Here is a 24,325-nt window from a genome sequence, read left to right on the forward strand (position 1 = left end):
CAGGTCACACCCCTGGGCTGGAGTGCTCCCAGTTTGGGCACAGCATGTGGACCAGTGCCCTGGAGAGGAGAACTGTGAGTGGCCAGAGACAGCATGTCCTCCAGGCCCCTGCTCTCCTGGGTCTGGTGTTGTGAGGATGGGACCAGACGAGTTCCAGGGGTCCCCAGCCTGGGTGGCAAATGTGTGGCAAACACAGCAGATGTTTCTTGCACTGCGCTACCAGTGCTGGTCCCAGGATGGGCAGATGCTGGGTCTCAGCAGACCACGCTGAAGCACTGCACCGAAAGGCTCATTCCTTTACAGATGCAGAAAGGAAGAAAAAAAATCAAGAAAAGATTGAAGCACACTCAACAGTACCAAGAGAGCAACTCACAGAGAGTAAAACTGCTTTCAGAACCCACAGGGGTGAAACGAAGCAGAGAGGTGAGTGACCAGGGAGAGGCAGAGCTGAAGACAACCAACTGTACAGAACTGCAAAAGTTTTCCTCACTGAGACAGCCTGGACCACCTTGAAGGAGGAAGAGCAAAAACAACAGAGTAAAAGAAAAGAGTAGCCACTCACAAAACTTCTAGGCTGGTGGTGCCTTTAAGGTCTGGGAATTCTCTGATATCCGTTGCACCATTGAGTGACCTGCAGAGAAATGAGGCTGAAGTGAGATGGACAGAAGACCCAGAAGCAAGTGTAACTGCCCAGGTTCCCAGACAACATCAGCCATAGTGGCAAATCTGCTTCCACACACCCAAATGTGGTGATCAGAGGCCCAGATCCAAGGATGCCCGTCATCAGCGTGACGCTGCCGGCTGGGTGGTGGCGGAGATGTCTCATGCAGTGCTGATACGGTGAGACAAAGTTGGGCATTTCTATGCAAGGAGGTCTGGCAAGCACAGACCCTCCCCAGCCACTGACATTCTTGGCATGATTTTTACCCAAATTAAGTAAAAAATCCCAAACAATTACCACGGGAAGCGTAAGAAGGGCATCCCACCTGAGCCTCCCAGAGTCTATGCATTTGGAGCTAAAGAATGCAAGGGTAATTGAAAGATTATATTTTTCACCTGAGTGTGTGTTCCAGGAGTGAGAGGCTGGGTGAGGCTTATAAATAAAGATTTAGAGGTTGCCTCTGCCTAAATATTTAGTGCTGCACCATGACAGTTTAGCCAGAGAGTCCAGGCAAGCCAATGTTGAGCAGCTGTTCTAGTCCAGATGGTGCCCGCCACTGGTGGTGGCCCTGGAGCAGGCTTAGAGCCATACATGTGAAGGCAGCACTGTCACCACTGGCTCAGTGAGACTGTGCCGTGGTGTCCGTGCTATGGGTCATGTGTTCTTCCACTTCTCCATCTTGCGGAGAAAGGCAGATGCCTTCAGTGGCCTTGTGTTTGGGCAGCTACACAACAGCTCAGGGCTTGCTTGAGCATCACACAGCAAACAGTGGCGCTTGTGAGTATGGTTTTTGCTGGTGCTGATGCAGCTGTGGATACCCTAGAAAACTCCAGAGCCTGTCAGATAGGTGGGCAGGAGGAAGGAATTTCTCCCTCCAAAATGCACTTCTCAAAATTATTCTTCCTCAGCAGAAAACATCTGCAGTGTCTACTCCTTGGCTCACTGCCTTTGGGGCTGGGCAGAAGAGTGCTCTTCTGTTGGCACAAGAGCTCTAGAAAAAAATGAAGGGAGAAGGCCACTAAGGTGTCCCGCTCACAGGGCTTGGAGCTTGAATATGTTAAACCTCTGAGGATGTGCTTGGTGAACTTACAGAGTATGGAGCTTTGGCAAGTACTGGAAAGCAGACTGTCCAACAAACTGGATGGGATTGTCATAAAAATGGCTGCAAAGGAAATGAGTAACTGGTCAGATTCTGCTGCGCAGGAAGAAAAGATGTTATTACAGGTCAAGAGCCCTGGAGCTACAAGTAGTAAGCTGTGTAGGAGGTGCTGGCTACCCTGTGAGGGAGCCTTGTTTTCCAGACAACCCCAAGCTCTCCCATAGCCTGGTTTGGCTGAACATTGGTACAATGAGGTCTCCTGCTGCTCTGAAATGACCCTTTAGGTTTCTGTTGAACCAGGCAGGCTAGAAAATCCAAAAGCCTCCTTCAACCCTGCTATAGTGCTGTAACTCCGCAGGGAAACAACCTTGCACTTGATGACATCTCTTCTGATCTTACACGGCCACAGCACCAGCATCTTTTCTAATTGTCACAGTCAGTGGAGAGAAGTGAACTAGGATCCAACTAGCTTTAGGAGGAGTTGAATCACCTTCTACAAGAAGCACTTTCCCCCCACTGACTGTGAAAGGCTTTAGATGGGCGGATCCCATGGAGATATGAATATTCTGGATGTGTCCCATCCCCATGTCACTCCAAGGATGGTGCCCAAGGAAGATGTGCATGAGGCTAGTTTTTATTGACTGGAGCAGTGACTGTTTTAACCCAGTGTCACCATGGCTTTCCAGATGTTGGTATTTCTATAACTTAAGTCCCAAAGTGGCCAAGCAGAGCTTTTGTCTCTTGCTGTGATTTTCAATATCAGTGTGGTTCAGGGAAGAACTGTCCAAAAAATCTCTACCTGTGCCTATGTCAGAGGGGAAATGAGCTGACAACTGGGTGTGTTTATCTGCAGAACTTTGTGTCCATGGGTCTGGGGTACAGACACAGTGATCTGGTGTCCCAGGTCCCCGACACACAGAGCTGTTGCTGTAGCTGGCTGGCAGCTTCTCTAAACACGAGGAATAAACAGGGGCAGATGTCAAACAGGGCTTAGAATATCCTGTTATGCACAGCACGATTTCCATGCAGACCACCCATATATTGTTCCTCCGCTGTTATCAGCCTGTACTGCAGAGTTCAGCTGCAGGGAAAGGAGAACTCATGGCAAAAAACCTGAGGTGTAGGTGGGAAGGAGCTAATTTCAGTTTGCTTTGGCCCATATACAGCAAATGTCAAATGACAGTCGTGCTGACAACTGTCAGAAATCTCAACCAACGACATCAGGAATCGTCCCTTTCTAGGGGATGTAAGGATTTAGGAAATATTGTTTAATTTTCTTACATTGTTTGGAGGAGGGGATTCCCAACAAATGCATTCTCTGGAATAGCTTTGATGTTGTTGTTATGAAAGCCGCTGTTGGGAGAAACAAATATCTTGATATTAATGGATGAGAAAGGGTTGGAGACACTTTCTTTCTTCAACACTTTTAAAGGCAGAGAGCCTTCAAAACACACATAGAACAGGAGGTGTAGGCTCTGTTCCAGCTGTAGCATCATCCCAGCAGGTGAACAAGGTCTGTCCTTTGACAGGACAAAGGTTTCATTCTGTTCTGTTTACTCTGTCTATAGCTTGGTCTCCATATGTCGCTCAGCTGAACCCACCAAGAATACAAAGACTTAAGGTTTAACGCTTTACAGGTCAGGAAACAGGAGCAAACAAAATACACTTATTTTATACCCTCCAGGAATTACAGTTTTTATGGATGGTCTCCATTATAGCTCCACAGCTGTTAACCAGAGCGCAGCCTGCCATGAATTATTGGTCCATGTGACTTTAAAGTATTTGTAGATCTAGCTGTGATATTTTTAGTTAAGACAGAGAAAATTGTTATCAGAAAACTTTTGCAGCAGAAGAGAGCTCTGTGGTCACAGTCTGCTCTCCTGTACCTCAAAGGCAGATGTGGGACCCTGTGTCCATGACCAAGACCAGGCTCTGGGTGATGCCCAGGTTGTTTAATCCCAGAGGTGTCTGCGTGAATGATTGGTTGGATGGCTGTTTGAAATTTGCCTCTTATTTAGTGATGGCATTTCAAAAGCCATCTCAAAGTGGATTAAGGATCTTATTCTCTTTTTGAGGAGTAATGATGATATCTGGTCTGATCAGAGAAATCTCTTGAGAATTTTCCCAGTAAAACAGAAAAGTAATGTCAGATTTTTACTCCAAGCCTCCCAGAAACACAGAAGCAGCTGCTTTTGTCCCACCCCAGCCTGTCACCAGTGTGACACAGTCTTAGTATCCACAGTAACTGTGGATTCATGTCAACTCAACCCCATCTTGAGGGTTCTACCTTCATGGGTATTAAGTGGTATGGTTTCCCATTTTTAGTGTCTCCCAGTCTGACTGGTTAGAGAAGGGAGAAAGAGCCACTAAAATAGTCATAAACTTTTATAATTCCCTATTATAAGTTTCTCCTAAGGGAGACCAAACAGTTTCTGCACATCAGAGGACGTGGCACAAGGCCTGCAGGAGCCATGGCCTCACGATAACACAGATAACTCCATGGCTGTGGTCCCAAGATGTGGAATGGACATTCGGAGTAGCTGGAGGTCAGATGGACTTTGAGTCCCTCAGGTGGCACAGGAGAATGTAGAGCTGCAGGAGGAACCTGCTCCAAGCCTGATGGGGGACATTCCACTCCTCTCCACCAGCTCTGGTGCAGAGGCTGAGGGTGAAATCGTTAGAGCTGATGGAAATTGAAGGGATAAACTGCTTTTATGTGCATGGTGGAGAGGGCTGAGAAAGACAAAAGAAAGGCTTGGACTAAGTGCTCTCCTCAAGTCAGAGCACATGCAATGCTTTATTGGTCACTCTCTGTTGGGGAACGCTTTTGAAAAGGAATAAATAGAAAATCTCACAGCTCCTGCAGTCGGCCCAGTGTCCTGATAGCCCCAGGGAATTCCAGCAGCTCATTGTAGTTCAGATCCCTGAAAGACAGAGAAGGGAAAAACATTCATTAATGTTGCTGTAGGAACTCAACCGAGTGTATCTGTGCTTTGAAGGCATGGAAACTTGGTTGTTAAGCATGGGAGACAGGTTTTTCCTACCATGCTGATCCAGCCACTGCCTGGAAACAAAATCTCACACATTTCTGCAGCAGGAATATTCCCTGCTAGGAGCACTGTCAGGCGAGAGCCAGTCCAAGCCATGGCTGCTGCTGTCTGGACTCCTTCCCCCCAAGTCCTTCCATGCCTGGTGCTGGACTGTGCTGCTGCTTCACATCTCCAGCGTGCCCCATCCCGCTCTCCCAGGAACTCACCCCCAGGGGCTTTAGCTGTGAATCATTTTTCCTGCCTTTCCAGGTCAAAAAAGGATTTTATGAAGGACAAGAAACACAATACAAGCTTCAGTTGTGTGGGCCCTGTGAAAGGGCTTCTCTGGAACACCTCCCCCTGTGGTGCAGAGGGGATCAGGGCATCATTCCCTTGGTGCTTGTCCTGGGATGACGGATCTCCCTGCCACTGGGACGTGCTGTGACTGGGACCAGTGGGAAGAGCAGGCTGTGGGAAGGCCTAGGTCTTCTTGTGGTGGTTGGGGTGAACCCCACATTGGAAGCTGTGAGTCAAAGGTGGAAGTGATGTGCAAGAGGTATTGACAACTGCAGATCATTAAGCTTAATCTGCAGTATAATAAATTAAGTAAAATATAATATGTTGGTCATAATGACAAGTGTAGAATTTACCTGCCCTGACTTGGCAACCAGAAGAGACATGTGAACCTGAATGAAACATCATGGGCTGTATTTGTTCTCCAAGGATGGACTGGCACCTCCAGAAAAGTATTTCTTGGGGGCATTGGTGTCAGCCTGGGAGGAACAGCCCTCTGGAGGTACTGATCCTGCTGTTACCGAGGGGGGCCCATGGAGACTGGCTGGGCTTTAGATGTGTAGCTCTCCTCCCCCAGCATGCCCAAAACTTTGAAAGGCAGTTCCAGATAAAATGGTAACATTTGGCCCTGTCCTGTCCATCCCACAGACCAAGACACTGAAGTCTGAAAACCAGGCAATTGTTTCCTACCTGCATGAAACTCACCGGGTTTTAAGTGGTAGATACTTTGGAACATGAGGGTAATTACTGGCTCCTGGAGATTACTGTATAATTACACTTAATGGACCTCAAAGTAATTACCATGTAACCTGGATTGTGGTTTATGGAACAGAAATAACCGTGCATTTACACAGCAATGAGTTGCTGCCCAATTACCTTGTAATTCTCATCCTCTGGACCCAGGCATGGTAATTACATTATGATCTCTCTTGGCCCCTCTTTCTCCTACATAGTCTTCTCCTTTACCAGTGTCCCTGCTTGGGAATTACTCTACAGCACCGTCTTGGCTTTGCCCTGTAGGTATTTACACCGTAAATCAACCCAGAGAGTCTCTCCAAGATGGTTTTCCCTTGCGCCTTCCAGGACTCCAGGCTTATATGATTTACGACCTAGGGAATACTTATCAGGGAATTACAAGATAGGGGACAAAACCAGAAGAAAATGTGGAATGAGGTTGTCCTGGGTGGGTTTGTCTTGTGTAGCCTGTGTCAGACATTGTTGGTCAATTCTCTCTGCGGCCCAGGGCATGCGGCGGGCCCTGCTATGGCGGGTTCGTCTCTGCACACCAAGGGCTGCTTTCTCTCCTCCGGTTACAGAGGGAGCCTGGCTGCCTGCACTACGTTTATGGATCTGAGCAAACGAACCCTGTAGGACCTGCCGCTCAACATCTGGAAAGGGCTCACAGAGTCTAATACTGGCGGGTGGTGGCAGTTACCAGGAGAGGCACACGGGGTGGCGACAAGGCCTCAAGCTCTGCCCCCTGCCAGGTCCCAGCACACATGAAGCTGCTGTGTGTGTCCCCAGGTGAAACAGGAGGGATGTGTCCCTCCCCACGCCAGCTCATATCTATCAGGTATCAGAGCTCTGCACCTCCGAAAGAGTTTTCTCCGACACACTCAGGTCTCATATGGATCCAAGCAGATCTGTGTTTTCCCAGTCTTCTGCTTGAGCTGAAAATGATCTGTTAAAGAATAAATAGCCCAACACATGACTCAAACAGCCACACACCTCACTCTTTGCAAGACACATGTAGCTTGTTACCAGCTGCTTGGATGCCCTTAGCCAGTTTCTGTCGGTGGTACCTGTCAGATGTCCGTCACTGTCACGGCTGAGTGCCTCACCTTACACAGGCTCTGTTACATGGGGGAACACAGGGCAGGACTTTTACAATGCACATCCCTGCACTGAAGCTCGAGGAGCCACAGGAGTGGATTTCCAAAGGGAACAAGCGATTAGAAGTGCAGACAGGTCACTGCTGGGCATTTTGAAAGCATTGCTCAAATCCCATCACCCTTCAGATCAGTGCTCTGAATGGAATCAGAGGGCAATAGCAGCCTAAGTTGGTTGACAGTCCCAAATCTCCATCTGCCCATAAGGTGTTTAATACCTTTAAAAGTCTCATCCTGCAGTGACTTTCCAAGCTTACGGCGAGGTTCCACAGCAGTGCAGGAAGCTGCAGAGGTCACTCAAGGCTGGGTGTCTGCCTGCCCCGCTTCCATCCCTTGTACCACAGACCGAGGGGCTGGGATGAGCCTGTGCAATGCCAAGGGACCAACCCTGGAGGAGAGGCACTGTGAGCCCCTCTGCAGGTGCCACAGCCCACCGCTGTTGTGTCACCAACACTGGGGGAAGCTCTGTGCAATGGCATGGCGTTGAGTTTCTCTCCAGCGATACCTGACATGTCTGTGAGCAGCCGACAGATGGAAAATATTGCCCAACAGAGAGGAGACTTGGCTCAGCTGTGATTCACTAACAGAAGAAGGGATCTTAGATCTGTAACCAATATTATTTACAAGGAATAATTCAGTGTGCTGTAATATTTGCTCCTGACTTTCTCTAAAAATGCATTTCCTTTCCAGCTCGTGTCTCTTCCAGGCAGGCTGGTCTTTCATCAGCAGATGAACATTTTGTTTGTACCTCCGTGTGTGTGCAAGTATGTACAGGACCAGTTCTTCCTGAGTGAACACACACCTTTCCCAGCCCTGGCAGCACCTTGGTGCCTCCCTCCCCCCCTGCACTTGACAGATACAAAGAGCATTGTATTCAGCAGCTCCCTCTGGGTAAAAAAGCCATCTCTGAATGCTGGTATATACTGGGCTTGTTGGAAAGTGGAAATGCAACCAGGTGTAGTCATGCTGCTCCAGCCTGGCTGCCAGCAACCCCAGTCTGTTCAGGAGAGACAATGTGCCTGTGCTCGCTCCTGCCAGTGCTTCCTGGTTTTCAGGGATGTGAGCCTCCCTCCTGGAAAACAAACCCAACTGTGCTCATTAACAGCTCCCCTGAGTGATGCTTGCAGCCGATTGCTCTTGATCTGTGTGCCACTTGCACTGCCCTGACTTGCTTCCAGTGCTGCCCTGTGCCAAGCCCTGACAATTTCAGGGGGGTTCATCCGGTTGGGGGAGGCTGGAAGAAGCCAGTAACTGAAACTGTCCCCAGGTGACATCTCTTCCCTGCAGTGGGGCAACACTCCCCAAAGCCCAAACCAGGACGCAAGGATGGCTTCCCTCTCCCTTCTCCTTCATTTCCAGAACTTGAGTTGGGCTGTGGTTCAAGCAATGACCCAGAAAGTCTCTGACCTTCACCGCAGAGGATGCCACAGGTGTTCATGGCAGTGGGAAAGTTTCTGCTCATTTAGTGAAATTCAGTCCTTGGGTCTTTCCACAGAAGTCTGATATCTGCAGGGCTACATCCATCCCAGACATTGCTCCTGTCTGCCTGCTCTCCTGTGATGAATTTGTCCCAGCCTGTGTCCCTGCTGGTGGGTCTCTGGAGCTTCTTTCTGGTCATAGGGTCAAGGCAGATGGGAAGGAGTCTGGGCTCACTGAGTTGCGGAGGATATTGTGTTTTTAATTCAGTGGCAACAAAATTTCCTCCGCTGAGCATGCCAGTGAAGTGTACATCATCTACAAACCCTTTCCAGGGGCTGGGTGGGTATAGAAAATGGATGTACCATAGAAAATGCCTCCATGTGCCCTATTTATCTCTGTGACTTATCTGAGCTGCTTGGACAATGCTTTGCTGATCCCAGATCCACGGTCTGACACTTTCCTACTGCTTCTGGCTTGGGGACAATGTGAGGAAAGCTGCAAAAAGCCGAACTTGCCGCCAGGTGACACTATCCCCACTGCACTGCTGTGGTGCATGGGCTGGGGGCTGGCCTGGGAGAACTCTTGGCCCAGGAGAACTGGACCTGGCACTGTTGGTGTGTGAGCTGCCCCAGCTCTAGGGTCTGCCCTGAGGCTTTGCACACTATGTATAGGGTCTCCCGGCAGTGGGGTGCTGCCCTGTTTGGCGCACCTGGGAAAGTGGACCCCATGCCAGCATTACCTGGTGGAAGGGCGTGAATGCCCCATGGCCGTGGTTATGCCCGAACAATAGGGAAGCCTCGTAACAAAAAAAGAAATAATGGGCATGGCATAAGGAAGAGAGTTTTGCCCATTATCAAGGGATTTTGGAAGCAAAATCACCCAGCCAAGAGATTCAGAAATGATGTGCAAGAGAAATGACTATAAAAAATCACTTTCCTTAGTTGGGCTCCAATTTACCAGCTCCAGGCTTCATAGTGGGATGTTGAAAGGAGCCTTGTCTGTTCTTCTAGTTAAAATGAAAACCTCTTAAAGGTCACCCGGTCTGTCCAAGACACAATGAACTGGCTGGTTTTCCATTGTTGTTATTTCTAGAGTGAGCCTATAGCTTCATATTTGGAAGATCTTAACCAACCCTGTTGTTTATTTAGAAATAAAAGTAAATTGACATCAAAGGCAGTTATTTTGGGCTTTAACTGCCAGGGTGATTTGAAGCTGACAACATTCAGCCTGGAACTATTAATATCATCAGTCGGGCCAAAAGGAGAGAAGGAGGGGAAAGAGTCTCAGGTCAATTTTCTGCCTGTTAGGGACTATTAGTGGTTCCACACAGGAAGCCAAAAAAAAATTACGTAGTACTATAAATTCTTCCATAAGCCACAAAACACCACAAATTTGCAGCTAATAAACCTGAAGATGCAGTCAGATTAGAAGCTGGAGATGGGACATTTGCTGACTATTTCAGTCCCAGTGTAGTTTGAGATGTTACTGCTGTGTCCTGGAGGGAGACTCTGTGCAGCCTCTGATAAGGACTCGCGTTTCCACCTGTCCTGTGCTGGCATATAATCAAGCTGCCAGTGAAAGTAATTACCACTGCTGCTAGTCGTGCTGGTTACTGTGGCCAAATCAAGCACTGGAAATCATTTAATTGGTAGTCTGAAAGCCCAAGGGGGCTGTCATGACCACGTAGTTTGACCTCTTGCCTGGCACTGGCCAGACAGCTCTACCCAGATGCCTTATATCAAGGTCATGGCTTGTGGCTGAGCTTGAGCTGGGAAGAGCTGCCTGATTAGTCAGGAGTATGAAAAGTAAATGTACCACCAGATGCCATATTCCTGTTGTGTAGCATCACCATAAACCCTGCTCTGCTGGTAGTGACTAACATGTGCTGGGAGTGTGTGCCCTTCCCCAGCACAGTCTGGATGATGAGATGCAGCAAGTGCCTGTAACACATGAGAGGAGGGAAGGGGGATGCAAAAGGACCCAGAGCACATGTCTGACTCCAGCCAGCCTGGAGCTGTGTGCCCAGTCCCTACATGGAGACATAAAAGAGGCAGATGTTGAAGTGTGAGCAGGAGAGAAATGACCTGTCATGGGATTCATCTGCTATGGTCAGTGTTTTAATTTGGGAAACTAATCATGTCCTAGAAAGGCCCATTTTTGGCAAATTATAAGGAGAAGCTTGGCTGTGATGGAGTGTGACAGAGTTCAGGGGTGTCCCAAAGGAGCAGAGATGGGCCCCCACGCTGTGGGAAGGTTGTCAGCTAGTAATGGTACCTGATTTCCGCCAGGAGCAGGCAGAAACCTCTGTACAAGGATTCATTCTGACAGCCTGGCCTGGAAACATCAGAGCCTCTCACTTACATGGTGCTGCACCATTTTACAGGGTTTATGTGGCACTGAAAGCTTACTGCTGGGGCGGGGGGGACCTGTCCATAGGTCATGCCTTGTGTGCCTGCAGCCACCAATCCTTCCCTGCACAGCTCTGTTCTCCATTTAAAAACACAGCATTGCCCAGAATGTGTCTGTTCCAACCAGTATTTCTGTCTGTTCTCTAACTGACGAAGGTACCAGATTAAATATGTTTTCAATTCTGTTTGATTTATTTAACAAGGTTGAAATAAGCCTTTGAGAATGGGATCTCGTGGGGGGTCCTGGGAGCACAGGCCCTGCCATGCACATATTATTTACAAGACACAAAGGGAGCTGACCGCAAAGCGGAGCAGCGGGGACCACGGTCGCTGGGATGCACAGACAATAACCATGGAGCTGATGACTCAGGCAGGGGAGGCACGGAGTATGCTGCTGCACTTTGCCAGGCAGGGGAAGAAGGCAGGCTCAAGAAAGCCTGGTCTACAGCAGAGCATTTCTGGACTGTGGGAAGGAAGCTGGGGACTCCTACCTCCCCCTCAAGGTGCACAAGCTGCTGGTGATCAGCCCCCTGCCCCCTGCAGTGTACTGTCCCTGGAAGGAGGGAGCGTGGGGTGGGGGCAGAGCTTCTGTGCATCAGCACACCCATGGTGAAAACATGCCCACTGCTGCCTCTGCTGCCATTTCTGCTGCTTGCAGTGTCTATTCCTCCTTTTCACAGGTAATCAATTCACGCTCACACATTTCTGGACACAGAAGCTTCCCTCCTCCAGCACGGGCAGCTGCTCTCATGCAGATGCTCTGTGAAAAAGTCTGTGTTCGAGGGGAAGGCTTTGAGCAAAATGAAGCCCAAGGAGCCAGAGGAGTTGGGGACCCTTGACAGGTCACTGAGCTGGCAGGGTGCAAGAAGGGTGGTGTGAGGATTTGGTGGGCAAAGGGAGAATAGGCAGAGTCCTTGCGAAGGAGGTTGAGCCTTATAGCAGAGCCATAACCCATGGAAAAATGCAGTGGTTCCAGAACTACCTTTTCACCTGAACTTCCTACACTTTCTGTCTTTTTCTTGAGAATCTTGCAAAATATCACATCTGGTTTGGGTCATGTTCAGCCAAAGCTCAAAGCCTGGTTGAGCTGCATCCTCAAGGACACATTTCTGGCAGTCCAGGCTTCTGCTTTTAGGAGACAAGATGCAGCAAACTGGGACCATTTGGCCCAAGGAGACAATGGGAGGGAAGTGTTAGGTCCCCGTGCTCCCAGACAGTGCTTCGTGCATTTCAAATTCCGTTTGACAGGTGGCTTTCTCTGTTTGGAAAAGTCACCTTCCATTTACATGATGATCAGAACAGGCGATGAGATTTATAGCCCTGTTCTTGGATGAGACACAGGGACCCAGTGCCCTGAGCTGTGGTCCCTCTTTCCAAAAAGCCACCTGCCCCTTTCCTTTCTCTATCTCCTGAATCCGGGTACCCAAGCCTCTGCTGAAGTCCCCTCCCTCCTCTGGCAGAGCAAGGTGGGACTGTAAAGCCAAGTTGCCTCTGATGAGCTCCACGCTGACACACACCAGGGCTGGAGCATCAGGATGCTGAGAAAGGAACAGAGCAGCCCGGCGCAGCAACCAGGTCATCCTCGGAGGAGTCAAACCCACCAGCTACTTTGGGAATTGCACAGACTGGGATTAACAACAAGAGTGCACAAAAGGTTTCAACTTAAACATGATTATGGAGACAAATGCCACCTGAGGAGCAAGGTAGCACTTAGCAGACAGTTTTCCAGGAGAAGAGCAAAGCCTGCCTGGCCCTAAAAGGGTTAAACAACCCTTGTATGAGCTGTGGTGGAGATACTTCGCATTGCCTTTTTCTTGCCTTCATTGCCCGAGGTGCACTTTATATTAATTTTCTTTTTTTTTTCTCTCCCATAGAAAATCCAACTCTCTGTAGGAGTCGGTAGGTTCCAGCTCTGCTCTGCATTTACAGACTTGACTAATTACCTGGATAATAGGGCAGCGCACTGCGAAAGCCTGTGGTAAGGGCATTTCCTGTGAGGCAAGGTTAGGCAGATAAAATGCCTGGAGCCAGAGGGTTTTGGATTCAGCCCTCCTGGGAGATGTTTTTAATTTATTAGTGCTATTTTTTAAAAATAAATTAAAAGGTTTTTAAATGAATGGAGATTTGCTCTTTCCAAGTGATTTATCTCCTTTGTCTGACAAGCGGAGGAGCTGGCAGGGGTGTGGATGGGGAGGGAGAAGTCAGAGAGATAGGAAGCACTGGGGTCATCTCAGGCTGAGGGGATGGGCGAGGGCTGTGGGGCCTCTCTGAACCACTTCCCCATTACATCCGCGTCAGGGATGGGCTAGAGATGCCTGAACAATCAGAGGAGCAGCACTTTTGGGGCAGATCATTACTGTATTGGCCACAGCCTGGAGGCCTTCAGTATTTTGGGCTGGTCCTGGGGAGCAGCCGTTCATTTCCCATCCCTGCCTCTGCCCTGGGAGCCACCTTAGCCCTGCTGCAGGGTGGGGAGACAGGACACTGCCAAGACACATTTTACTCTCTGCCAATGTCAGGGTCTAGTCTGGTTGCATGTGCCAGGGCAGCAAGGAACCCTAGCCACTGTTTTTGGTTCAGCCCATGCTCCATACATGTAGGGGACTCGGCCATGCCATGGACAATACCACTGGGAAGGCCACAGCTCTTACTTTTGCATTCTTCCCTTTGCCTCAGCAGCTCAAAATCGAGTCCTGAGCAGGTGTTGGGGGATATGTTGTGGTTTTTGTGATGGGGACCCTGCATGTACCCATGCCAAGGTGCTGCTCGGTACTGCCAGCCCATCTGCACCCGAGAGCCATCTAAGAGTGTAGACCTGCCAGATCCTACCCCATATCAGAGGCCCCAAGTACTTGCCTTGATGGTCTTCCTCTCCACATGCATTTGGCAACTAGTGTTCAGGGCCACAGCGCCTCCTCTCCCTGCTTGGGCAAAACAGTCCTGATGGGAGAACAGCTACTTTCTCCTGTTCTTCAAAGCAGAGCTCCCAGCCCAGGGGTGTTTTCAGGGAGGTACCACGGTTTTGGTGGAAGACACGGGAAGATCCATGAAGGAACCTCTCCACCCCTTCAGCTGCATGCTCCGCTTGCTGTCTGGGGTCTGCCCTGCTTTGCCATGGGGACACTCCCAAACAAAAGTCAAGCTGGGAAATGCTAAATGGCGGTTTATGTGTACTGGTGTTTGGAGCTGGAACTTGGGGGTCAGCTCTAAAATTCAGGTCCATGATTAGATGTCCTCCCCATGGCTATCTGTGAAGCACTGTACACACACACACACACACACATATATCCATATATATATATATATATATATATATTTGGCAGCGTAGTTTCAGGTCACCTATCCCTTCCATTCCTCCACTCTGTAGAGAGCAGTGGCTTGTGGCTTGGCCATTTGGAGGGTCTTCATGCATTCATCTTCCCCTCCAGGTTTGATCATGAAACATTTATATTCCAGGGAAGCAGAGGGCTAAGTTCAGTGTTATCACACCTATCTAATGAGGTCAAAGTCAAACACTACAAGGCATGAGGCAAGTATTCATCAGCCTTTAGATTGCATTCAGACTGGTGGCAAAGCTCAAGGACCTTAAGACATTGGTCAGCTTTCCAGGCAAAAGTTTTGAGGAGGAAACTTGGGCACAAGACCAGTATCACCGTGGAAATTCATGTCACAGGGATCCCCACATTAGAAATCCTGCCCTCATACAGCAGTGGGGAACACAGCTCCTGTATTAGCACCATGCAAGACTTTGGATGGCATTTTTGTCTTGCTGCTCCTCTGAAAACACAGCCCTGTGTCCCCTTGTGCAGCCCCCCAGCCCCAAGTACAAGGTCCAAATGTTTCCAAGAATCAACTTCTGCCATTGCAGAGATGTTCCCGACTGCAGCTGACTTTTCTTTACATCAACTTTTCCATAAACTTACTAGGCTTATGCTACAGAACAGGTATAATCTAGTACCCTTCCCCTTCTCTCTGCATGGTTAAAGCTTGACAAATGAATTTCCAGCATAATCAGGAAATGTAAAAATTCAGATCCTCCCATCCAAATGGCAGGAAGGTGGTTATGCTGCCTGATGTTTTACAGCACACTTTAAATGGCCTAAAGAGCAATACACTACGGGGCAGCTTTTATAAGGCAAAGCAGGAGCAGCAAAGTGATGTGAAGAGCAGTGCAGCTGGAGTCTCAGCTTTTGGGATGCCTTGCTCCTACTTCTTGAAAAAGATGATGCTTCCCCTTAACTTTTCTCCTTCATTTCACCACCCAACTCCTCACTCAAAGCCCTATTGGGATTCCCCCCTGCCACTGCACCAGGCCATTTGCTGTGGTCCAAACACATTAGCCACAGGTCTTCCCCTCTGGGCATGTTTATGGGTTATGGTTATCCTTTCCTTGGTATTTAAAGTCTTTGTGGATGGCTGACCCTGCTCTGCTCACTGGGCAGCACTGGCTCTGCTCTGCATCTCCTGTGGGCACCTCTGAGCTTACACCTTATTTAAAGGATCCAGTCCATGACCGAAGCTGCAGGGAGTATGTGTCACATAAGGATATTTACACTCTTTATTTACTCTGTGTCTTTGGGAGAGGGCTAAAAAATGCCAAGTATCACCCACTTCGACCATCTAATACCTGGTTTCATGGCTCAGCCATGCGTGGGGCTTCTTCTCACAGCCCTGCAGGGTTGCTCTGTGACATATCTCAGGCTTATGGGAACTGCTGAGGGAATCTCACTAGGTTTCAAGGCTATTTCGAAACCCTATTTGGAATGTGGCCAGAGAGGTTCTGACTTGCTTCCGTCCTGCCTGCCCAGGTTTCCTTCCCAGGCAGAGGAGGTTGGGGGGGTGCTGGTGAACATCCAGCTCTTGTCCTGACAGAAAAAATTTTCTTGGAGCTGCTTTCTCCAGCTACAAGCTGGTGTTTGACCGGTTGAGACCTGACAGGTGTTTCACATCTACCTGCCCCCTCATCAGCATGCTCTTGCTCTGTACCTGGCAGAGCTGACTTGTGCACAGTAGCTGCAGGTCAATGCAGGGGAAACATGAAGTCATTCATCTGGCTTCACTTTATCTCTTTTTAGATTTGCTGCCATCCTAAAATATCAGGGCCAAGCCCTCTCCAAGAACAGAGATGCTCCACTGGGATTTGTTTTTGCAGAAATGATAGGACGTGGGGTAGGTGTCCGATGTGTGTTTGTGCATAGGCAGCTTGCACACTGCTGAGACCTGTATGGAGCAGTGGGTTCTGTTCCTCCTAAAGTTTTGGCTGCATTTGATAAAAATAGAAGTTTCCCTGTCTAGCTGAATATGAGAAGAAACATTTCCCTTAGGAGAACAGAGGTTTCTGCACCTAAAACTTTTCTGAAAAGCCCAAAATAATTTTTTTCCTCTCAACTTCTACAGTTCTACAACTATTTGCCTGGTTTATAATCAGCATCTGGCCACAAATACTCATTTTAGGAACCCTGGAGAAGTTTCTGTCTTCACCAACTCTTACCATCCTGCTGCCTTCCAGGAGGTAACGCCCACGGGGTAACTGAGAGCACAGTTTGGCCTCCACAAGCCAAGAAAATGTGCTAAGTGCTGTCAACAGAATGTAATCATAATTTGAGTTAAAGGGTATGTGCGGAGACTGTAATAGTCTCCACATGCACAGGAGCTGAAAGGTGGTGGGTAGATGCAGGTCGAGCAGCTTGGCTGGGCTTTTGCAGGCAAATGTTCGGCTGTTTTATGCCACAAAGCTTGGGCAGCTTTGGTCAGCAGGGCAGATGAGGGCTGGAGAGTAGCACAAGTGGGACGGGTCCACTTGGGGAACAACACACTCCTCAAAGATCAGTGAGTTGAAATACTTGCTAGCCTGGAGGTGAGAATTAGATGCTCAGGCCAAGAGGAGCAAAAGCCAGCTCACTCTGTCGAGGACATTCCTTCAGTGTGATCAGATGTGGAGGAGAGTTTGGAGACCTCACCCACAGCACTGTCCTTGCAGCTGCAGGCAGCTCATGGAGGATGGGGGCTGTGGGAGATACACATGCACAAGCCATCAGAGCTTGGGCACAGGCAGTAGTCAGGCAGAAACGTGATCCAAAGGGAGGTTGAATACTCCCAGGGCTGCCTGATCAGCGGGGACAGGACTTCCACTGCTGCAGCCGTGTCCCTGTAGTGCTATACAGTCCCTGAAGGGACTCAGCGAGAGAAGGAGATGCAGAGCTCCCCTGAATGCTGGGTGGTATCTCAGATGAGCAACAAAAGATAAAGAAAGAGCTAGTGCAGCAGCAGAGGGGAAGACAGGGAACATGACCTTTTGGTACAAGTGTCTGTAGAAACGGAATAATCTCCCAGGGCAATGGAAGCTCTTTAGTCTTTCCCACAGGAGAAATAAGGGACCAGCTGCTTCTCTGCATCTCCATCCTGCTTTAACCCCTTTGGCTGCTGAATAAGGTAGCCCTGATGCACGCTGTGATGTTGCTGCATGATCTGCCTGGGTTATAGCCCAAACAGCGTTTTTTTCCATCAGCAAGTCTTCCACTCCCTCCTGCAACTTGCCCGCCTTTGTGCTGCCTGGATGCCATGACTCTGCCCTCAAGTATTTGCCTGTGTCCATCAGAAATGACTGGGGAGAAAGCCAAGCCAGCACAGTGATGGGGGAGACCTGTGGGTCACCAGAGGAGACCATCCAGCAGCCTCCCTTCCCACATCATCCCTGGCATGGTTCAAATTCTCCCCAGCTGAGCCCTTCTGGGTGGCCCCAGGATGTGCCAGTCTGAAAGTAAGAGACAATGCGTGTCATGGTCCTGCCCCCGAGGAGTGTGTCTAGGGACCAAGGACTTGCCTGCTGTTTCCACTCTCGCCTGATCACTGCTGCTGGCACCGTGCTGGGCACAGAGGGGCCCTGTCTCCTTGAGTGGCACTTGAATGCTGGGAAGCGTCACCCCTTTTTACCATGACCCAGACCCCCTAGTTGTCCCTGGCAAGGAGTTAGGGCCTGACTCTGACCCCAAGGCCTGCATGAAGGGACATGTTTCTGCACAATTGAAGGCAACAGTCACCTCTTCCAGTCTTTCAGAGCCATGATTTATTTGTTTGCTTGTTTATGTTTCCTCCTAGGCCAATGCATGGCACATGAGACCCAAGCAATTCATACTGCTGTCAAAGGCACGTTGTGTGCAAGGCAAGCCCATCACATTTAACACTCTTTGAGTTCAGGGTGACCTGTCTGCTGCTAATGAATATGTGTCCTGGAGGAGAGTTCATTCCTGCTTCCCATCTTCCCTTGTGTTCTCCTGACAGATTGCTGACCCAGTCATGCCAAGAACATGGTGCAAGATGAAGTCAGCTGGCTATGGATGATGCCAGGTAACATGAGACCATCTTGAAGAAAGATATTCCACAGATCCCTGAGGATTTTAGCATCCTTGAACTCAAGCCAGCCCCTCATTTTGGTGGTCAGGTGTTTAGGAGGCTTTGGGATCATATGCACGCATGCAAGCTCTCTGGATTGCACCAGGACTAAACTTGTGTCCAGGGCCTCAGAGCCCCCTCCTAGCCAGGCACAGACCCCTCTGCAGCAGCAGCACAGCTAGAACAGCTTGCACAGATGCAGGGAGAAAGTTCAGTCTGCCACCACCCCAGGAAGCATCATGCCCTGGGCATCTACTTGCTGGGCTGGTGCCTGGAGCCAGCCCTGCTGCTGCCCTCAGTGTGTGGTGATGAGTGAACGTGCGGTGGGGCTGACCCAGAGACACCAGCCCTTTCCTGTGGCCTGTGGTGGAGGGGATGAACACATACGAGCTCTTTAGGACAGAGAAGAAAACAGGTGACTCACAGGGTTTCCAAGCTGTGCAGCCCATCAAAGCCGTTGGCTCCCAGACTTTGGATCCGGTTGTTGTGCAGGTGCCTGTGGACAACACAGAGATGGTCAGTGGAGGTGCAAGCTGACCTTTTCCTGCCAGTCTGAGCCATGGCCCAGGGACATCCTGCAAACTGTGCACAGCCGGGGCTGGAATGACAAGGGGCATCACAAGGTCCCCTCTCTTGCCCCATGAAATACATGCTAGGTGCAAGAGTACGTGCAGAGCAGCTAGAGCTCCCATTTCTCCCAGGAAATCCAGCCTGACATAGGAGTTTCCCCAAGACCTCCATTTTCACAGCTGCTGAGTGACTTTGATGAACTTGCTTAAGCAAGAAGAAACACCCTAGATCTCACCTTACATTGGGCCCAACCCTACAAAGTGCTGTGTGGCTTCTAGAGTTGTTCATGGGCACTGAGTGCTATTTAAGGACACAGTCATATTTGGAGTACTCAGAGCCTTAGTACAGCAAGAAGGCTTTGAGTTCAAAATCATCCTGTTAGTCACAGTTTATTATATTTACTTGCAAAAAAATGAAAATGCTGCCAGTTCCTGGAATAGCTCCAGTTTGATTGAAATGAAAGTTGCCTTCAGTTTAATGCTTCAGAGTGTCTGGCTGAAGTGCAGGGGCCATGTGACAGGCTGATGCACATTCTCTACATTAAAGCAACATTTTTTTTCATGTTCCACTTCATTCTGGTGCTACATGCCACGAAAATCTAGTGCTTAAGGGCTCTGGAGCTCCCAGCCTTAATGGTGCTGGAGAGCCATGTGCTGGGGGTCCCTGCAAGCCACCTGGGGTATTTTTGCCTTGGAAGCTCCAAGGTGATGAGTTCATCTGCTGTGTTCTGTTTCCATGGGCCCCTTACTCCTACGTTGCAGTTTTTTTGGCAAACCCAAGATTCCTGGGTTCTTCCTCTCCGATTGTCAGAGACTCTGTGTGTGTGTGTGTCTGTCTGTGTACACATCTGAGTGTTTTTGCCATCTGGTTTTCTTTACAGCTGGTGGGAGCTGTGTGGCTAATTGTGCATCCCCCTCTGAAATCCCACTCAAGGGCACCTTGAAGTTCATATAGAGATCTCATGAGCTATCTGAGGAAAGTCTGCTGAAAACCAGGAGAAGACAATCCACTGCTGCCCAGCCTGCACTCCTACCAGCCTGTGTGTAAGCACGTCAGTGATGTCCATGCTTGCACTGGGATGGTCTATGTGGAGAAACGCCCGCTGAGGAGGCAAGGTCCTCTGGGGCAGGATATCCTCTTTGCTCTCTGTCAGGGGAGATTTCCCCATCAGTTTATTTTACAGTTCAGGTTCTCCTTTGACACAGAGTCCTTCATGGTGAATCTGCTGCTGCACCACTTGCCTTTGGAGTCCTTTTTTCCCTTGCCCATGCTCAGGGATGCACCAGCCTTTGTCCAACACCGCGGCCTCCTTCCAAGAGCCTGGGGGAGATTCCACATTGGCAGGTGGATCAATGACTTTTTTGTTATTTGCTGCTTGAGCTAAATCTGTCTCGGCTTGAAAAATCTCTCACTCCACCTGGATTCAAGTGTGAACTGTTTGGCTGAGCACAGGCAGCTCCCACTGCCAAATATTCTAGGGTAAAACAGGAGGGAGCTGGAAGTGGAGGAACAGCCAGGCTCTAGGGCAGTTTGGTAGGGGCTTGCAAAACAGAAACCAGCCCAAGACGGATGTTTGTCATTGGGATGAGAACATACAAACATTTCAGAGGAAGGGGAAGGGAGGGGAAAGATGTGTGATAAAATATGTTTGCTCCTTTGAGCAAATGGGAAAAAAAAAGGAAAAGAATGGTGTCTGGAATAAAACTTGGTTTGATTGTGACTCTTAGAGGAGAAAAGAAGCTGAGATCAAATCAGAATCTTACAGGAGGAATTTCTCTTTTGTCACAAGAAGAGAAGTTCAAGTTCACATGGTTTCATCTATCAAATATTATGGGGTAGCTTCAGATCGTATTGTCCTTACTTCACTTGGCACTTCCAGTGCAAGATGGTCATTTTGGGTCCCCTGAGCACTGGACACTGCATTTGGCAAATAGAGGGTTTGGATCTGGAGTCGCTCTATAATTGCAGCAAGAGGTACCCCAGGAACCCCTTGTCCGATACCTCTGTCTGCTGCGAGAGGACAGTGTGGGGAGAAAGGAAATGCTGAATGCCAGGGAAGATGTGAGCTCCCTGGAGCTTTGTTGGGATGGTACCACAGGGCACGCTGTCTAAGCTCGGACATGCTGAGCAGCTGATTACTATCACTCAAGTCAGGCAAGGAGACAGAATAGAAAAGCAATCACCTGCTGTGTTTATATTTGGCTCTGAAGTGCTTTGTTTGGAGGCAGAGTAATGAAAATCATCAGAAGGAAGTTCTTTGTTGGTGAGAGAATTATGAGCAACCAAAAAAGAGAGTTATAAAAAAATTTGCTGTCGAAGCTGAACTCTAGAATCGTTACCCAACCACATAGCAATAATTGAAACAAGAGAATTGGAAAGGTAAACACTTGATTTTTTTTTTTTTTTTTTTTTTTTCTCCCATGGTAAACAAATTTTAACAAGTGGAATTGCAACATCTCCAGTGTTTGTCAATTTGGGCTCAGCCCACACGACGTTATATTCTGCCCTGTAAATTACAGTTGGTTTGATAGTAGCTTGAGATACTTGGGCCTGGGCTGTAAACAACCCTTTTGTGATGCAAAAACATGAGACGTCTTTAACCTATTCCTATTGGGCCTAGTATCCACCACTGTCCTCAGTAAGAGCAATGAGCTTTAAGATCTCTGCATCTCCCTGTGCAGGTCAGTACCGTGGAGCTGATTTTGGGCAATCGTTCATGAGAGCAGCTTTGCCCAGGAAGAAGCAGGATAGCCATTGCTTTTTTGTGGGCTGGCATCTAGACTGGTTTTCAGTTATGCACCTCTATTAGAAAACAATGGTCTCTTTACAAAAGCAATTTTCATGACTGATCTCAGGCACCATGGCAGACAATTTGCCCCGTGTGCTCTGCAGCAGCACAAGTGCTGCCATGTGTCATGAGGCAGGCTGGCTCCTCCGCTGTGTCGGGTGAACCCGTGCCATGACTCGCTGGAAGGGAGTGTAAATTACAGTGGCTGTAGAGTACCGAACAGCTGCAATCCCCTGGACAGGCTAGGGAGACGTGTTTCATCTTGGCTGGTGTCTCAGGTGATGAGACTTTTTAGGACACCAGAAAAAACCCAATCCTACAAGATTCATTTGTGTTCCACAAAAAAAAAACAAAAACAAATGCACAAGTTTCTAGAAGGAAGATTTTCTGCCCTTGACAACAATTTCTTATCACAAATTGAGCATAAATGAAATTTTTCCAGATCATCCCTGCAGCACTCTTAATAGAATTGGTTTCATTTTCATTTCACTCCCCTTGCCATATATTCTTCCAGTGGATTAAAAGATCCTGGAGAACAGTTTTGTACTGAAGTGAGAGAGTCCAACACAGGCATTAGCACTGTGAGCTCCAAGTCTGGAAAAGACACCTCCAAGAGCACAATGCACCTCCACCATTTGCCTTACACACAAGGGAAAGCAGGTTGAGCTAATGTGCTAAATTTTGCTCAATAAACGTGCTTGTCTGGATGAACAAGTGAGTAAAGTGTAAGGAAAGGGAAAACATATCTGCGCCGTGCAGTGGTGAAAAAGGCTTTGGAAGGATAAATGTATTGCTGGTGCCCATGTTGTTAACTGGATGTTGATAATTGGGAATGAGTGCAGAAAAGAGCAATAAAAATTATCTAAGTACTGGAAGAAACTGGATAGAGACTTAGAGAACTCAATCTGTTTAGCTTATTATAAATAAGATCAAGGGGATGAGTGCAGTCTAATGTATAGGATTCTTCCTGATTAGAAAATGGGTACTAAAATGGTTCTGTGATTTAGTGGATAAAGGAATAATAAAAACAAATGTCTGAAGTCAAAGCCAAAGAAAAACCAAATGGGAAATATGAGCTTTTTTTTTTTTTTTTTTTTTTTTTTTTTGACACTAAGGATGATTAACCACTGGAACACACTACAAAGAGAAGTGGTGGATTCTCTATCACTTTCATTTCTAATGACTTCAATTTTTTCCTCTCAAAAAGGACAAACGCAAACATTTTCCATCAGTTATTTGCATTAGATGATTTAACTAAGTTCAAATCTGACATGATATGAATTCTCCCACTGGACCAGCCATTGCCATGATGAATTTCCAGTTCTATTGTGGCAAAAGTGTCCTTTTCCTCAGTTTGGCCATGGATAAATAGAGAAACCTAAATCATAAATGGTGCAAATCCTATTAGTTATTTCCGGCAATGAAGAACCATCATGAGACTCGTCTGATGAAGAATAGAGCTCAATCAGGAGTGATGTTGTCAGGGATGTGTTGGAGTGCTATTCACTTCTTCCTCAATTGCTGGAGAGGGAAACTCACTTTTGCCAAGGCAGCATGCTCGGTCCTCAGAGAGAAAAGGCACTTCTGCAAATTACAAGGCCCATGAATGGGACCCAGATGTTCCAGGCGATATTGTTCTTAGTAATAATGAATTGCATATGCCTGGCACTCCTCGCCAACACTGAGGCTCCCAGGAACTTCTCAGAGAGGGATTGTTAACTCCCTTGCACAGGTGAAGGGAGATGCACAAGTTCATCCTGGTACAGATCTAACAGACTGGGGTTGGTCATGCTGGGGAGCTCTGAGTTCCACAGATGTCAGCTGGAACTACTGGCACTCAGCTTCCCCAGAAAGCAGGGATGAGATGCTTGACATTTGCTCCCAGGCAGGGAGGGCACGGAAAATCAGTGGGCCCTTTTACAAGTTTTGGCCAGAGTACAGCAGAACAAGGACCAGAATGGGAATGGGAGCCCAGGAGTTTTGGAAACTAGTTTATTCCTCTAGTCACTAAACCATGTTGTTAGAGAGAGAGCTGCATCATGTCCTTACATGATTAAAACTGTAAGAAAGAGAAATTCTACTAAATATCCTTCATTTAATGTCCTCAGATCTCAACACATTCAACTGGAAGGTCTTGCTGGGTGATCTAGGAGAGAAGAACTTGCAGGTGAATGGCTTGTCCTCAACAATAAAACAGCTGAAATTCAGATAGCATGAATGCTGTATAGGGGGAGAAAACCAGTCTTATATGAGCATATGCAGTAATAGGCATTTAAATATGTACAGGAAGAAGGTCTTGGTGTTTAGTAGCTGTCAGAAAAGCAAATCAAATGATAGGGATGACTAGAAAGGAGAAGACGTGCTACAGAATGGCATTATGCCATTGGATAAACTCGCGTTAATTTTTGTCTTTGCTACAGTGTGCAGTTCTGGTGTCTCCATCTTAAAGTTGTGGAGGAACAAACAAGTCATATGTAGGCTAACTTCTGATTGCAAAATAGCTAACTGGATGGGGACTGGGAAAGCCACAATAAGGGAAGGGTACGACAGACACTAACAAATACAGAGATGGCACAGAGGAGGTAGAGACATAGTGCAAGAATTAGTGGGTGTTAAGCAAAACTGACTGGTAGTGGCATGAAAACAACTTTCCCAGAGTCCTTGTTTTTGGAAGACTCATGTTCAGGTAGACAATGGTCAGGGCCAGAGAAAAGGAGTGGAGCATCTTTTTTGCATTATGAGGCCAAGTTAACTCACTATCTCCAAGCTCACTGCA

General features: G+C 48.2%; 1 protein-coding gene across 1 annotated transcript in view; it reads right to left on the reverse strand.

Annotated features, from left to right (window-relative positions):
* The window catches only part of LGR6 (leucine rich repeat containing G protein-coupled receptor 6), a 147,508-nt gene that overhangs the window by 21,171 nt on the left and 102,012 nt on the right, over positions 1–24,325 (reverse strand). Inside the window, exons 6-10 of the mRNA XM_026864547.1 lie at positions 18,616–18,687; positions 4,616–4,684; positions 3,042–3,113; positions 1,752–1,823; positions 563–631 (exon numbers count right to left, since the gene is read on the reverse strand). Coding sequence (XP_026720348.1) covers positions 563–631; positions 1,752–1,823; positions 3,042–3,113; positions 4,616–4,684; positions 18,616–18,687 — 354 coding nt within the window. The remainder of the gene's footprint in view (positions 1–562; positions 632–1,751; positions 1,824–3,041; positions 3,114–4,615; positions 4,685–18,615; positions 18,688–24,325) is intronic.

This window comes from Athene cunicularia (genome assembly GCF_003259725.1).
Source record: "Athene cunicularia isolate RWA chromosome 26 unlocalized genomic scaffold, athCun1 chr26_part2, whole genome shotgun sequence".
Taxonomy (NCBI): domain Eukaryota; kingdom Metazoa; phylum Chordata; class Aves; order Strigiformes; family Strigidae; genus Athene; species Athene cunicularia.